The 17,184-nt window shown below is 36.3% G+C and overlaps 1 protein-coding gene across 1 annotated transcript in view; it reads right to left on the reverse strand.

Annotated features, from left to right (window-relative positions):
- Window positions 1–17,184, reverse strand: part of LOC109112264 (CUB and sushi domain-containing protein 3-like) — a 369,075-nt gene that overhangs the window by 117,891 nt on the left and 234,000 nt on the right. The window contains 3 exon segments of the mRNA XM_042777094.1: window positions 2,197–2,388; window positions 6,071–6,227; window positions 7,495–7,664. Coding sequence (XP_042633028.1) covers window positions 2,197–2,388; window positions 6,071–6,227; window positions 7,495–7,664 — 519 coding nt within the window.

Below are 17,184 nucleotides of genomic sequence, written 5' to 3' on the forward strand. Positions count from 1 at the left end.
AGAGACCCCCTGCATCAGCTATAATATTAACAACCTGCACCATTAATCACAGATGGTGCGAGGGGCTTCCAAATCGCTAATTTTGTCAAGAAACATTTGCCGTTTGTTTTCATTTAAGAAGGATTTACTTCAAAAGGTTAAAGTTCTACTAAGGCAGCACAATGTGTCCTTTTAAAAGCTCTACTGTGCTTTTTCTTGTGCAAAATATGAGCAATAATGCAGCTTTGCTAACTGCAGAAATGGGGAGGGGCTTATACTGCAGCCCTTGATAATTATGACAAATAACTGAGAGCAACACTGATCTCAGTTATGATAACCACAAGGAGAGATAAGGCTGGAATGATGCATATTGGCCAATACCGAAGTTTAAATGTGGTTTCTATGACAACAAAAATTCTCCATGCAATAAAAGGATGTTAAAAAGGTAATCAATCATTATCAATGAGCAATCATCATCAAAAGCAATCATTATTTCTAATACGAATATGTGCCGTTCTGTCGTCCATTAATTTATCTGTTTGCATTAAGTAATATTTCTTGAATTTTTCAAATGTCAGAAGAAAGCATGAATAACAAATTTTTTTTTTTTTTTTTTATTATTGACAATGACTGATTTTATAACGTCATCTTGTACATATTACATATAATAATTGGGTCACACTTTATTTTAAGGTCCAGTTCTCACTATTAATTAACTATCAACTATGACTTTTACTTCAATATAATCCTAATTTGCTACTCAATAGCTAGTAAGTTAGTTGTTAGGTTTCTCTGAGATTGCCAAATGTGCCTGCGCGTTTTGTGGCATTTTTTCCTGATAACACCGAAGAGAACCTAAATTACTACCTTTATTTGTATACACTTGTAATAACAACAAAACACTGTGCTTTTAAGCTGTTATGCTATGTTTTAAGATACTGAAAAAAGCAGAAGTGTCTGGGAATGTCTAAACTTCTCCAGGGCCCCAAAATCCCCTTAGACCTCAGAAGATTAAGGGATCTAAAATACGGTCATGCAGGCATTAACATATTAATATATACAGACATTAAGCATGAATATATGCTTAATAAGTACTAATAAACAGCAAATATGCTAGTAATATGCATGCTAGTTAATAGTGAGAATTAAAATAAAGTGTTACAATTAATTGTAATTTTTTAATATGTTAATTTATATATAAATTGTGTTGTTCTTTTAACCTACAACATTCCTTTTTTTGCTTTTTGACCCCTTTTCCTTCAATCACAACATCAGAAATGTCAGTGTACAGCACAACCTTGAAACCTTTAAATCACCCACATGATTCCTACTGCTCCATTAAGCTCTGATTGTGAACGAATGGTTGGATATTGTACTGAGTCACTGTTAATGGTAATGATCCATTGTAATTTTTATGTACTTTTTTATTTTTCATGTACAACACTCACAGTCCTAGTGCATTATTAAAGTCACATACATGGTGGTGCTGGTGAGGTACATTTACATTAGTCTATATTAATTTGTACTATGACATTTACATTTGGATATTAATAAACAGATATTTGAAATCTAAAGATAATATTTAAAAGATATCTGAAAAGAGCTTCAGCATCTGACAACCTAAATTAACAGCTCATTCTTATTTCCTTTTCATTTTCTCCTTCTGAAGTCTTTGAAATCATTACTTTAATAATATAATATAAAATTATATGATTTGATATGATATAATAATACTTTTAATGTACAGTCTGCTGGACATTATGTTGTAAAATAAACCCAGTCAGAGTGATCAGGATCAATGCAAAGAGTCACTTTTTCATGAGGTTACCTGCATATAAGCACACCATGCAAAATAATAGAACATATGCATTACCCTGCAAGTCACGTCCATTGTACAACATCAAACATGCATTTTACTGTGGATTTTCTGGCTTTACCAGACTACTAGGATGCAAATAGCAGTGCTGTTACAAAGAAATCACTTGCATTTTTTCAGCAAAATCATAAGGCTACAAAATTTATTGATGTGGAAAGGATTTTATCATCCACGATTTATGAAATAGTGACTTTGTATTTCCACACAATAGTCAAAGCTGAAAGAATTTAAAGACTGTACTTCTTCTGATTATACTCATCTATTACTTTGACCCTGCTTCAAAGTACACTAATAATTTACTGCACATCTTTTCTACACAGTTTGAGCCGCTGAAGTCTTACCGATGCAGGAAGGAAGAGGATTATCCCAGGCTCGCCTCTCTCCCGTCATGCATTTGAGCACACCGCTGCCATGCAGTGTGTACCCGGGGTCACACTTGTAGGTGATGGTGCTGCCAGAGAAGTGGCCCTGGTCGTTGACCTTGAAGCCAAACTGGGGCACCCCAGGGTCCTCACAGTGAGAGAGCTCAAAACCTGAAAGACATTATGACTGTTAGATTACTGATGGCTGTTTGACTCAAGACAATGGCCACATTTTCTTAAAAAGAGTACTTTTATTGTACTTAAGCCATTTAGTAAAATATCCCTGTATAAACCTGTCAACAATGATAAAAATGGAGCACAATGAAAAGTATAAGACTTGATTCAGAATTTGACTGAGAACAAACCAAACTGCATTCAGCTTTATGAGGTCATTACAGCGATGACTGCTGAAATGTTCCTTTGCTTGATATTTTCATGCTGCTCTGTGGCAAAACTGTAAAAGTTTGCCATTAATGAGATCATTAATGGCAACAATTTGAAGTTAAGATCCTACTGGGCTGGTAGGCAGAGACGGTCTCTTGCTAAGCAGGCAGAACAATTAAGATTAAGTGCTTGGTTAATTTGGAGCCATAATCAGAACCAAAGCACAGACACTCTCACTGTGCGACACATCCTGTTATTAATTGTGTAGCTATGACTCATTATAATTAAACAGCCAGTACTCAGAAATAGCCGAAAACACATGGTAGCTCACTCAGTATATCACAGAATTTGAAATTTCCTTTTTATAGTAACCTTCATTAATAAGTTATTAACAAACACTAGCATTTTATGATTTCTTATACATGCAAATATTAATATATACAGTAGTATACTCTAAAGACACACTTAATTTTCAATGGCATTTGCCATTTTTGCAATTACTATTGATAGAATTTTGATAAAATAACTACTACATATGTAATGATCAGTCAAGCATTATATGATGCTTTTTAATTCAATAACATTTTTAATTATCACATTTCAGCTCTGTAACATGAAAAAATTATGATCAACCTTACTTTGACAAAGTTATTAAAGTGTTACAAAGACTGAGGGTGTCTTCATGGTCTAACAAAATCCTCATCTCTGAGTCAGAGTCTCAAAAAAAAAAAAGGTCTCTTAAAATGACCACATGGGGACTTGTATAGCTTATCAGCGGTCCACCATTAAGCTGCAAGTTAAGTACAGATAAAAACAACAGCACTCAGCATCAACTGTAGGTGGAGGCAACAACTTCACTAAAATCTGACACCCAACTTTGATTGCTAGTTGATTACAGGTTGTGGTTTCACAGCACGCTTGGGTTGAGATTAGGACTCAGCCAAATAAACAATGCTATTTTAATCAGCTGCATTCACCCCTGTCCTGGATCAGGCCTCTAAATTACAACATCTAGATACTGGAGGTGGCCTGGCTTCTCTGGTTCTCTCTGACCTTTACTATACACTCAAATGGCTAATCCTTCAGGGGGAATGGAATTGTAGACAGACAGGGATTTAGTCGATTTCAAATGAGATAGCCCACCAGCAGGTTAATACTTTACCCCCCAGTGGAACTAAAACCTTGTTGAATCCCACACTGCGAGCACAATAGCATTAAAGCGCACCAAATTCATACCAAGTGCCTGCACAACTCTGGCTCTGGGCCAACAAAGCCAAGGTCAGTGGAGAGACAGTCATGTTTCTCCTGGTCCACTTTCCGATAATCCCTTTGAGCTGACCAAAAGCTGATTGTTTCAGGTGTTCTCAAGCTTTTGTTATGTCCTTGCTGTGTAAAAAAAATAAAATAAAAAAAACCCTTTTCCTACAGTATCTATTAGTTATTGAGTTCTGAGGAAATTGGAATTGAGCAAGAGTACGAAGTGATGCAATTACATTTTGTAAATAATACCTCCTAATATTTCTAGAGATTGCAGATGTAGGGGTGTGCGATATCACAATTTTTGATGGTGGACATTTAAAACTGGACGCAATTGTGGACACGTAAAACTAAAGCAGGGGTAGGCAACGTCAGTCTTGGAGTGCTGATGTCTTGCAGAGTTTACCTCCAACCCTGAAAAAAAAAAAAAAACTCACTTGTTTGTAGCCTCAGTAATCCGGAAGACTTTGATTAGCTTGTTCAGGTGAGTTTGATTAGGGTTAGAGCTAAACTCTGCAGGACAGCGGCACTCCAGGACTGACATTACCTATTCCTGAACTAAAGCATGCGCACACTAAAAAGCCTGTCAAACAGCACCTGATTACTGGATCAAGTTATCTTTCACATCTGATTGCGCTAATACTGTCAAAAACACACAGCATTTACATAAAAAAACACAGCTGGTTATGTCTAAAGTGAAAGTAAACAGTTGAGAGAAAAACGGCTATATTAGATGCGTGTAGCTCTTAAAGCGACAACATGATTCCGCTTGTCATTAAGTGGATAGTTCACCAAAAAAATCTAATTCTGCCATTATTTACACAATCTCATGTTGTTCCAAACCTGTATTCATTTCTTTCTTGTGGTGAACACAAAAGAAGCTCTTTTGAAGAATGTGGATAACCAAACAGTTGCTGGTCTCCATTGACTTTGATAGTAAAAATATAAAAAAAAAAAAAAGACTATGGAAGTAACTGGGGACCAGCAACCGTTTGGTTACCAACATTCTTCAAAATAACTTTTATGTTCAGCTAAAGAAAGAAACTTTAAAACAACTTAAGAGTGAATTAATGATTTCAGAATTTGATTTTTTGGGGGTGATTTTTTTTTGCCCCATAGTCCTTCCTGTGTTTCCTTATTTGGTCTTGTTCCTGTCCTCGTTCTGTCTTATTAGTTTGATTAGTCATCCCATGCACCTGTGTTTCCCCAATCATCCCCTGTATTTAAGTCCTAGTATAGTCTGTGCAGTCTGTCTCTGTTGGGTCTACTTGTTGTTTGTGTGTGTTTGCGCAAGCGCCTATTGTGGATTATCCCCTGTGCTTCCTTAATTAAAGACTGTTAAACGTTTCCTCGTGACTCCATCGTGTTCCCATTTTGTATTTGTTCATCCAATTTCTTGATTGCTACTGCTAAACACACTTGCTGTACCTGAAAAATAAATCACTGTTTGTTTTATTTGTATATTATGTCTATTTGTAATGTGTATCTTTGTTCTTATTTTTTAATAACAAAGATAAAACAATGACAAAGATTTTATCTTCGCCCGCTTTGGCCTAAATATCTGCCATTCTTTTTTGTTTTATATTTTGTTGCCTTGTTAGGCTTTGTTTTTAAAATAGGGAAATTAATTTGGCTGAACTGCCCAGAGAACTTGCAAAATGGTAAAACCAACATGACAAAGAATTGTGATAAAATCGTGAATTGTGATTTTCCTGAAAAAAACTAAAATGTAATATATTTTTGCTATATCGCCCACCCTTAAATACAAGTATCGTATGATTTCATGCATCTTTTCATTTGTTGAATAAAAATATTTCATTTCAGTATCAGCTTATGTACCATTATAAGCTATGTATGTAACATGTAAAATGATGTTTCCTTGCATCTTATTTGTTTTGCTCACACTATCAACAAGAAAAACATAAAATGGCTCACTAATGGCCAATGTGGCAATATGCAAGATATGCTGATAATATAGAAGCCATCATCAACTATCACTTGCCCGTAGGAAACACTCTGTTGGTCAAAATAAAGCAATAACATTCCATCTACTGCCTTCCTCCTGTCAATCCTCTGCAATGTGAATCTTACGAGACAGGCACTCTTTATAAAGATGGGCACCTTATTTGGTGTGAATACCATTTCTTTATTACTAAGGTCAAGCCTGTGTGCAGAAGTGTGTGCAGTGTATAGGGACAGTGTAATAACTTACTGGAATAGACCAGTTTGAAACCTTCTCCAGTGGCCTCTGCATCACTGTAGAACTCCAGCCAAAGGTGATTTGATGTGCTGATGAGGGTCAGACCCAGCATAGATGAACCGGTGAAGGCCCCCAGCATGTGAGCTGCGTTGTCTTTACCATCATAGATCTGGAAGGGAGTAAGATCAAATGTAGATCACAAACAAAAATAAGATAAAAAGAAAATGCTGCCTGATGTTTGTTCTATATACAGCCAGACCAAACAAGATTTTGTTTGAACAGCCTTTCTAAGACAGGCTTGGTATTCTTGCTCTTTGTTTATCTGGATGTGTATAGCAACATCTGCAGTACCTTCTCAGTCACATACTGTATGTCTTAACATGAAAGGAAAAATAAAAATGTATGTGACGTTCATGAACATGATCATTTAAACTGATGTAATTTGTACTTTTTAAATCCATTTTCACACGTAATAAAATGTGTATCTCTTAGTTTCTTCTGTGGAGCATTAAAGTGTTGGAGGATTTTAGCCAAAAATTGCAAAAAGACCTCATAAAAGAGGTCCATATGGCTTGTGCACCACACTTACTGAAGCTATTTTTGTGTGTGGAAGAGACTGACAGAGTTTTTTTCTTCATTGAAATTCTTAACATACAGCTTTATACTGCGTTCACTGTAATTCCCTTCTGATAAAAGAGTCTGCCAAATGCATTCATTTAAAATGTAAATGATTCGTCCAGAACTCATAATGATCCAGAGTTCAATCCATTGACTCAATGATCCAGTCGTTATAGTTACAAGCTTACTGAAGTGGAAGATTATCAGTGATTAACAACTTCGATTTTGGTCTGTTTTTTCACACAAAGCTATCATGTGACTTTAGAAGACGTGAACTATAACACATGATTCCTACGAACTTCTACAACTTTTTATGGCACCTTTGCATCATTTTTAAAGCTTGACAAGCCCTGTCTACTTTCACTTTAAATATATTCCAAAGTAATGGCCCAGAAAGTCTTCAAAGTTTTGCCTTTTGCATTCTGTTGAAGAAAGTAAGTTATAAGATGTTGAGTAAATGAGTGAGTCTTTTGATGTGTCTCCAAAGAAAGGTAGCATGACATTACGTTTATTTTTTTTTTTTTGCAGTCCTGTAACTAAATGTGTCTTTACATAGCCAAATTAAGGCTGCTCTGTGCCAGCTCCAAATTCAGAGTAAAGGCACAATGCCAAGACTAAAAGCCAGACTAAATAATGTCTGCTCAGATCCACATCAGTCCCTTGTATCAAAATATACAGTTGTAATTGCTGTGCAAATGCATTTACCTCATCTACCTCTGAGCAGCATTAAACAGTCTATGTAAAGGCACCTAAATGCCACTTCAGAAGCACTTCTGTGCCACCTTTGGTGTGTAAATTTGGCATAAATGTAGAAATACCTTCAGAATGTCACCCTGGGCCAGATGGAAGGTTCTGGCAGAAATGTTGATTCCTTTCCCAGCTTGCACCTGTATGCTGTAAATGCACTCGTGGTTGTTCTCGTAGTTCATGGGGTAATTCGGTGACAGCAGAATCCCTTCATTGTTAATGACAGATGAGCCGCACTCAGCTAGAGATGGGAAATAAAACCATGGAACATTGGGGAAAAATGGAGTAACAAAAGCACAAAACTAGTAATCAAAATGTCACCTACTATTATTATATAAAAATATTCAGTTAACATTTTACTACACACAAACACACCACAAGGACATATTGCTGCTGTATAAGCTCACTGTGTGTTAATACAGATCTGGCATTTTCAAAATGATTGGTCTGGACAGCACGAGTCTGCGGTGCTCGTGTGACAGCGGGTCTGGAAAGTGAAATCGACAGAGCTGAGTCGAGCCATTCGTAGCTTTAATTCAAAACCCCACATTGTTAGGGGTTGTAAGTTGGACTCCCAACAATAACTATCAAATGTAGATTTAATGGAACAACAGACAGTAAAATCAGGTGTATTAATATCCATCATGTATTCTGGTGCAAGAGAAAGAGCAACATAAAGCAACACAGCCCGGCTGAATTATTTAACGTCCCCTCGCCGTTTCTCTTCATGCCGCTCCATGTTATGACGATATTACCAGTGTCATATTTTGAATAAATCACCACTGTTACTGCCTCCATTTAGTAAATTACCTACATACACCCCCCTACTTGGTGAGTCAGCCCAAGACATGATGAGAATTCACACTCAGTGAGACTTCTCGTTTTTCCCATATGCTCTTCTCCTCACTTTCATTCAATTCTGGAGGTACTTTGGAGCAATGTGACTGACCCTTTAAGTTTAACAACTGCCTTGCAATCTGAATAAGTGAGGCTGTCCCAGAAATTATAGTGAGGCAGAATGAGTTTTTCAGTGCTTTGTTGCCTTGTACTCACATGTGTTTTGTTCAGAGCATAGCAATGATAAAATACATAAGAGCAATTTTGAAGTCCCCCGGGGAACGTGGTTTGGTCTGGGATTGCAAGCGCTCCTGTCAAAAGTAATGTTTGCGGATGGGAGTTTGGACTCTTGCTTCATTCACACAACCTGATCCAGTCTGACAGGCAACTGAGACTGACCCTTGTGTTTGGAAAAATGGGGTACTTCAAAATGCTACTTTCAGTGAGGAAGGCAGTATGTTCAGAAAATTCTGTGAGTTTCTGGAAGTTTGAGAAATCAAGTCAGATGCCAGAGCTTATGAAGTGATGTTAAATCTGACAGAGCAGGAAGTCAGAGATGAGTTTGGGGGAAGCAGCATCTCAGAACTGGGAGACACTGAGAGGTTTGATAGCTGCCCAGACAATAGACATTTCTAGAACTTATTTGGGGTTTGTGATTAACTCGGCTGATAGCATCCTTAAAAATCCTTCACATTTGCTGCTATAGTAATCAGAGGTTATTCCATCCATTTCTCTCCTTACCAAATGTTGTTAGGTTTAGGTATGGGGTCGGGTTAAGGGATCTAGAATATGTTTATGCAGAATAAGGCATTCATATGTGCCTAATAAGTACTAATAAACAGCCAATATGCAAGTAATATGCATGCTAATAAGCTACTAGTTAATAGTGAGAATTGGTACTGTAGTGCTACCAAGAATGGTTAGTCAAAGGTAACCTAAACTGTTTGGTTACCAACATTCCTCAAAATATCTTCTTTTGTACTCCACAGAAGGAAGTCAGGTTTGGAACAACATGAGGGCAAGTAAATGACAGAATTTTAATTTTTGGGTGAACTGTCCCTTAAATTCCTTCCTTCTAGTCAAGAGGTGTCAAACTCAACCTCTTGAGGGCCAGACCCCTGCAGAGTTTTGTTCCATGCCTGTTCCAACACACATACCATGTAGTTTTCAAATAAGTCTGAAGGATTTGATTAGTTGGATCACGTGTGTTTAGGGTTGAATCTAAACTCTGCAGGGCTCCGGCCCTCAAGGAATTGAGTTTAACACCCCTGTTCTAGTCAATGGTGGACCCGGTCATAAGCCGGTGGCAATGTTTCACCTGGAGCCATGCAAAGCTGTCACACTCCATTCTCCATTCCAGTAAACTCACAGACATAAAATACAGCCAATTACCACTGTTACTCATATACATGATATTTCAAATACATGAAAAAATTTGTCAAATTAGATTCAAACTTGCGATCTCTCAAACTTAATGCAATAATTATTCTTCCGAACCATATAAGCTCATGCTCAGGTCAGGATCCGAGCCCTCCTAAGACTAAAATCCTAGAATTGCCCCTGGCACAGAACTTCAGTCATTGGGGAACTTACAGAAACACAGGACAGGTTTTATGCCTACTTAACTATCATTACACACATCTGTGAAAAGAATGAAGGATACTCAGTGGCGGATTCTGGCACAGGCGATATTGGCAGTTGCCTAGGGCAGCAGTGTCCCCTGTGTGCCACTCCTGCACACATCAGATGAGCACTCCAATTTTGCTGTTAATGGAGCGATGATATTGTCATACAGAACACGGCAGCTTAATCAAATCACAAAATAAAGTGTGTGCCACCTTCAAAATTTGTAGTGAGGTATACACAGATATGCGGTTTTCAATTATAGTATTATTTTAATTTATGTTACTCTAGGAACTATACGCAGTCCTTCATTGTCCATGTGATAATCACAAACCCCTGTACCACCAAGCAATATGATGTCATTGAAATCGCAAATTCACTCTCTTCCAGCAGGAGGCGCTTTTGGAGCGGCAGAAATAGCGGTTTCCCCCGGTAACGGCTGTAAACAAAGCAGCGCTGCGCTCATGAACGCTACTTTATCAGGCATTATAGGAAAGATTAAAATTAAAATGACATACAAACTTTTCTGAAGACAGTCGGTTTACTTCAAAGATACATTCATATAAAAACACCCGTGACACATTTTGACTTTGAAACGTGCAGCGCTCATGTTTATTCAACAAAGTCAAAGCATATTGGAAAATCTATCTGCGGTGGTCAGTGTTGATATTGTTTGGGAAACACTGAATAACAAAACAAAAATAAATAAATGAAATAAGCAAAAGAACTGTAAAATACAAGTAAGAAATTAAGCAAATAAATTAAATTGTAGAATAACAAAATTTATATAAATAATAAATATATATATATATATATATATATATAAATAATAAATATATATATATATATATATATATATATATATATATATATATATATATATATTATACATACCTTATATATATATCTTAAAAAATCTGGGCATCAAGATTTTTTTTTTTAATATTTTGATTCAGCTAGGATGTGTTAAATGGATCAAAAGTGACAGCAAAGACATTCATAATGTTAAAAAAGATTTATACTTTAAATTAATGCCATTTCCCCGAACTTTCTATTAATCATAAAATCCTGATAAAAAAATAAAAACAACACTTTACATAGATTCACACCGCAGTACTACAATTTTCAGCTGTGCTACTAAAAAGGTTTCTTAAACAACTAATCATCTTGTTAGAAAGTTTTCTGGAGGTCATGTGACACTGAAGACTGATACTGAATAATAGCTTCTTAAAATGTGAATTTATTGAAAGGATAGCCTTTAGATGTAGATGTAACATCTAATTTTCAAGGGGTCCCTATAATAATATAATATATAATAATATATATTTTATAATAATCTAAAAATTAATTTTATATATTAAAATACATTAATATATCTATCGGCTGGATAGAGTGAACGTAACATCCTCTTAGAAAAAGATAAATATGGTTATTTAGAAAAATGGTCTCATTTAAAACAATTAAACGATGAATGAACTGCATTGTGCATGAACGCTAATCCCTATTCTCTTGTGGACTATAAATAAAACACGCATCAATCAACCAAATGGTTTATATGCAATTTTTAAATGCATGCATACTAAATGGCCGTTGCAAACAAGTGTTTTGTTGCTAATCCAGTGGAAAAGGATTCTTGCCTTGTTGAATCTTTGTGTCTGATTTCTAAAAGCCAGTCGCCTAGCACCACGAAAGGCCAGTTTGATAAGATCTGCCTCTGGTAAAGAGACAGGAGGCTTTAATTCCTTTGGTGACCGCATCATTTGTGGGGTATACAGAAAAGATTCGGTGTGCTCACGTAAGCCACTGAAGCAGTTTCAATCTGTTTCTTGCAACGTTAAGGCTCTGCTCAATCAGGGGCCGAGAGTTCAGACAACAGTCACCAGACACAAATGTCCACCTCGCATTTATTGTCATTCTGTGTTGTCGTGCCTGACTCTTGTTTGGTTTGCTTGGAAACACACAAAGATTGTTCAGATTGCACAAAAGGCTCATTCAGACAGAAGTGGATGTTTCAGCCCATGGCCGCATGAGCAAAGCGCAAATATTGAGAAACCACTGCTGTGCAAATGTGCAAAAATGGGTAAAAGAGCAATCTGGATCCCACATTAACTAACTTGGCTAACTAACTTTTGAGATGGATCTGATTATAGAAAATATCTTCATATTACTGCTAATAAAGTGTAGATAAAATGTAGAAGATTTCTAAACTTTAATGGTGCAAATGGTTTCAAATGTCATTTGACTGAATATGAAAAAAAGTACTAACGATATTTCATTCTTTCAAATGAAATAAAAAATATAAATCACTTAATTGTAGGCAAAAGAGTTGTTATATTCAGGCAACAATGTGATGAAGATTTAAGTGAGCAAGCTTACAGAAAGTATCAAGTAATTAAATTTTTTTAGAATTATTTTGTTACCTCAATTTAATTTAAGTAAATTTAATTTTAAATGTAATTTCTGCCGTCACACAACCCTGAAGATACTATCGTTATAGAAATATAAAACGGGATATAATCAGCAAGGTAGAAAACAAAGCGGTAAAATATCTGGTTACCCTAGTTATACCATAGTCATAGTCTTAGTCAGAGTCAAAGAAAAAAAGAGATATTTTCAGGAAGAAATAAAACTTTTAGAAAGTAAAAAATTCTAAAAGATATGTTTGGACTGTAAATAAAGCAAAAAAAGAAAAAAAAAAGAAAAAGAAAAAAAAGTGTATCTGCAATTTTTAGTTAGTGAAGGTGTACGAATTGAGGAATGAATTATAAAAAGCTGTATTCACAAGGAACACCCTGCATTTGTATTACTCTTATATCTGGAGCCACAAGCCTTAAAATCCATATGTTTGATAAACCCACAAATATCAGCTACAAAGCTCTTGAACAGAACATGCTTCTAACCTTTATGAGTTACACAACATCTCCTCAATGGGAGCTTTGCAACATAAGGCTGATATGATGAAAGGCAAAGTGAAAGCTCTTGTACTATATACAGTATCATAACCTGTATTTCCATCCAGCATGTCATCTGCCACAATAACATAATGAACTCATTGATACAGCTCAGTGCCTGAAGAGGCAATTTTGCTGCCATTTCTTTCATAAGATAGAGGTGAGTGGAGCGCCTCAAGTACAAGACGGTATTCTAACTCATCTATGCATTTATCATAATCGAAGCATCATGGGGTGCACACTGCTTAATTCTCTTGTAATTTGGCTGTGCAGTTGCCAGACAACTCAGATGGCCAGCGTAAGAAATGGTTTACAGAGCAAATGATCCATTGGTACAGGGTTGAACGAAGCCACATTTCACTTTTCACTTTTTTCCCTGGTTGCTCTGTCTTAATCTAGTGCAATCCTTGGAGTAAACAGTTAAAAAAAAAAACGTGGCATAACTTTGTGGTATGACTAGATGTTCCATCAGGGGACTTCGATATTTACCAGGGCTCTTGTAAACACAGGAAACAAGCACATTTTAAATTGGGGTGTTTGGGAAAAACAAATCAATTTGAAACGCAGTAGCAACGCAGGCGAAACATTGCTGAAATTGCTTTATGATGGAATATGACCTTCTGAACCACAGGAAACAAAACTGAAGGGAAACCAAAACTGATGAATCTGCAATGCAGTGTTTGTGTGGGTCAGAAGCTCGAACCTCCCTGACAGATAATCAGGTAAACTGAATTCTGAAACGCAATTTAAATTCCAAACACATCACACCTGTTCACACACCAGTTAGGAGGTGTGCCTCTGTGTGTGAGTCTGCAGAGCAAGTTAAAAGGGCTTACATAATCACACATACATTTTCTATTTTGGACTCATTATGTAGCAAGGTCAACACATAAGGTAGCACAAACAGGAATGGCATTAAGCCTCATTGGAAAACACAATTCTTTTAATTATTTATGCAAACGGTTGGACAGAACAACAGATAGATTGACGGACGGAAGGATATATAGAACGAAAGACAGACAGACAGATAAATAGATAGATAGATGATAGATAAATAGATAGATGGTAGATAGATAAATAGATAGATGGTAGATAGATAGATAGATAGATAGATAGATAGATAGATAGATAGATAGATAGATAGATAGATAGATGGTAGATAGATACTGTAGATAGATGATAGGTAGATAGACAGATAGACAGACAGACAGATAGACAGATAGATAGATAGACAGATAGATAGATAGATAGATAGATAGATAGATAGATAGATAGATAGATAGAGACGGACGGATGGATAGATATACAGACAGACGGATGGATGGATGGATGGATGGATGGACAGACCGATGGTACAGAACAGAACAGAACAGAACAGAACCGAACAGAACAGAACAGAACCGAACAGAACAGAACAGAACAGAACAGAACAGAACAGAACAGAACATACATGACAGACAGATCTTGCCATCCATGCTTTCCTCACAATTCCTTACTGAGCACTAGGATGGATTAAGCTGGTGGAGACATTTTTTTATTTGACTATAATCAGTGGAAATCCTTTTGTTATCCTTTTACTCCTAAATTAAAAGCAAACTGCTTAATGCGGCACGAGATAAGATTTTGCCATTCTAAACCCCTCAGGGAGCCTGACACAAAAGTGAAGTCACAGCTACCCAAGCCCGTTGTCAGATGACAGAATATTAAAAGGAGCAATATTGACATTTTCCATAAGCTTGATAGGCCTAAAGTTCACTCTAACGACATTGTAAACCAATTATACTGATTAGAGGAGAGCTGTGCACTTCTCTCTGTGGACTGCACAGAGAGAGGTGAGGAAGAGTCCAATGAAGAGGCTGCTGTATTGAAAAGACAAAAGAGAGGAGGAGAAGACAGGCAACTGACATTGAAAGACATTGTAAGAAAGTTAAAAACTCTGCTGGGTGAAGCATGTAAAAGACATCAATACAAAACAGACTGACTGCAAAGTTTGTTTAATGCTCAGAACAAAACCATTTATAGTGTCTCCACTCCGACATATGAATCCCTTACTAATCTTTGAATGTTTTCTGCTTAATAGCACGTGTGACTGTGAACAAAGAATAAGATTACTGATATGAGCATGTACAAGGTCTGGACACACTGATGTAAAGGCCGGGACACACCAAGCTGACGTCAAAGAACTAGCGGCAATGAAAGCCGACGGTGTTGTCGCCTCGCGTCGGTAGTGTCGGACCAAAAGGCTGCGCTGGAACACACTGCACAGACTACAGCCGACGGCAAACTAACACGTGCGTTCTGCACATGCGTGAGAGGAACGAGCTGTTCATATCAGCAGCTATTAATAGTATATATTCGTCATTCAAAAGGAGAAATTAAAAATCTGATTTTTTTTTGTGCCAGTATAAATGCAGCCATAAAGCTCTATTAGAGATGGTACTGGTTCACAGCAAGTGCTGCTGCTTTTAATTGTTTTTGTGTACTATAGTACCTATATTGCATCTCATGTTTTTAAGTTCTGTGTGATCATCCTCTTACGCCAATCACACACACAATAAAAGCTGTCAAATTGGACAGATGATGGCCTAAAGGTTAGAGAGTTGAACCCCCAACTGCTCCCCGGGTGATGCTACACATGGCTGCCCACTGCTCCGGGTGTGTGTTCACGGTAAGTGTGTGTTCACTACTGTGTGTGTGCACTTGGATGGGTTAAATGCAGAACATAAATTCCAAGTATGGGACACAATACTTGGCCAAACATCACATCACATCACTTCACTTCTTTTTTTTTTTTTTTTTAAGTGCTTCTCCTCAGCATTTAAATGTGTTTATTTATTTTTTTTGGTACTGACGTGTGAATAGAATCTTACCGGTAAAAAGACAGAATGCCATTGCATATCTGAACAGCATATATATATAAAAAGAGTACATTTGGTAATACCAAGTTTAATGTGTGAAGGGGCTAATGTGATTAACTTATTTAATTAGTTACCTGGAGAAAATGCTGAATCTTTAATAATTCTTATTTGTTAATATTTATTTTGTTTTATTTCTTCTTATATTTTTCAAAAACTTAAAACTTTCTAGTGTACCACTTCACATTTGTATTATACTATAAATAGACTTTTGGACACCTCTGTATGGAAAAGGGTTCTGTATTCAAACATCAAAACTGATATGAAATGCTTTCATTTAGAAAATATGTGGGATGTTACAAAAAGAATGAATCCGGGACATATAACCCAGAAAAACTACTGCATGACAATTATCAATTCAATAATATATTTCTTTGCTAAATTACTGAAATCATTTGAGGCTTTTGGTGGGGAATACATGCCATGTTTGCTAGCTTCAATTATACAATAAGCATTGTGATCCTACAAATACAGTTTGCGGAAGTTTAGTAGGTTCTGTCCATCAGTAATGCACAGGCCTATGGAGTGCAGCTGCTTTTATCTCTTTTACGGCACAAATTTTAACCTCAATACACAGTCTTCTCACAGCTTTGTAAAATACATAGTCATGAATTACACATAAAACATTAAGAACGAATGATACATTTGAGTTTGGATATGTATTCACCCATTTGGGAAATAAATATATTAATATCTCCGTTAGCACCGTATCATTGGTGCAAAACTTTTTTTTACAAGTAAGACAGAACAAGATGTTGAAGTCCATTTTCAACTGAGAAACTCAAGAAGTGCTTTAATCATGAGGATTCAGTTAATGTCTCTCCCTGTCATTTACAATAGAAGCACTGAAGCTGAATGCATTAAAAATGTACAAGACGTGCCCTGTAAGATATAGCTTGCAACAAAGAAGCCTTAAAAATACGGTTTTAATATCTATGCTAATAATAAAACCTTCCTCTACAGTGAAAAGGGAATGAACAAATGGTGGAAAACGAGACGGTCATGAAAGTTTTGCCAGCTAGATCGATGGGGATCAACATATTGAACAGTTTTTCACAGCTGCAATTAAAGTTTAGAATACATTATGAATTACGAATGATATGAGCGATGGTTCCGCATGAATAATTGATAAGGCGATTATACATTCATAAAGCATGTCATCATATACTAAGAGTCATGTGACAGGGCTGCAACTCCCCTCAGAAACACGATTTATCAATCTGTGCCATTGGCTATGATGAATATGTACCAGCATGCAAATCAGCAATCTGGCACATTCTAAAGCATAAGAAATAAAAAATTTCCATGTGATCATGGAAACAATAAATGTACATTCCATCTGTTCAGCCCTAGTAAATTATTATTAATAATAATAATAATAACAACAACAATTTTCTTATTTCTTAAAAACATTACAAATTTTCTAATTTTCTTA

Source organism: Cyprinus carpio, chromosome A19 (assembly GCF_018340385.1).
Source record: "Cyprinus carpio isolate SPL01 chromosome A19, ASM1834038v1, whole genome shotgun sequence".
Taxonomy (NCBI): domain Eukaryota; kingdom Metazoa; phylum Chordata; class Actinopteri; order Cypriniformes; family Cyprinidae; genus Cyprinus; species Cyprinus carpio.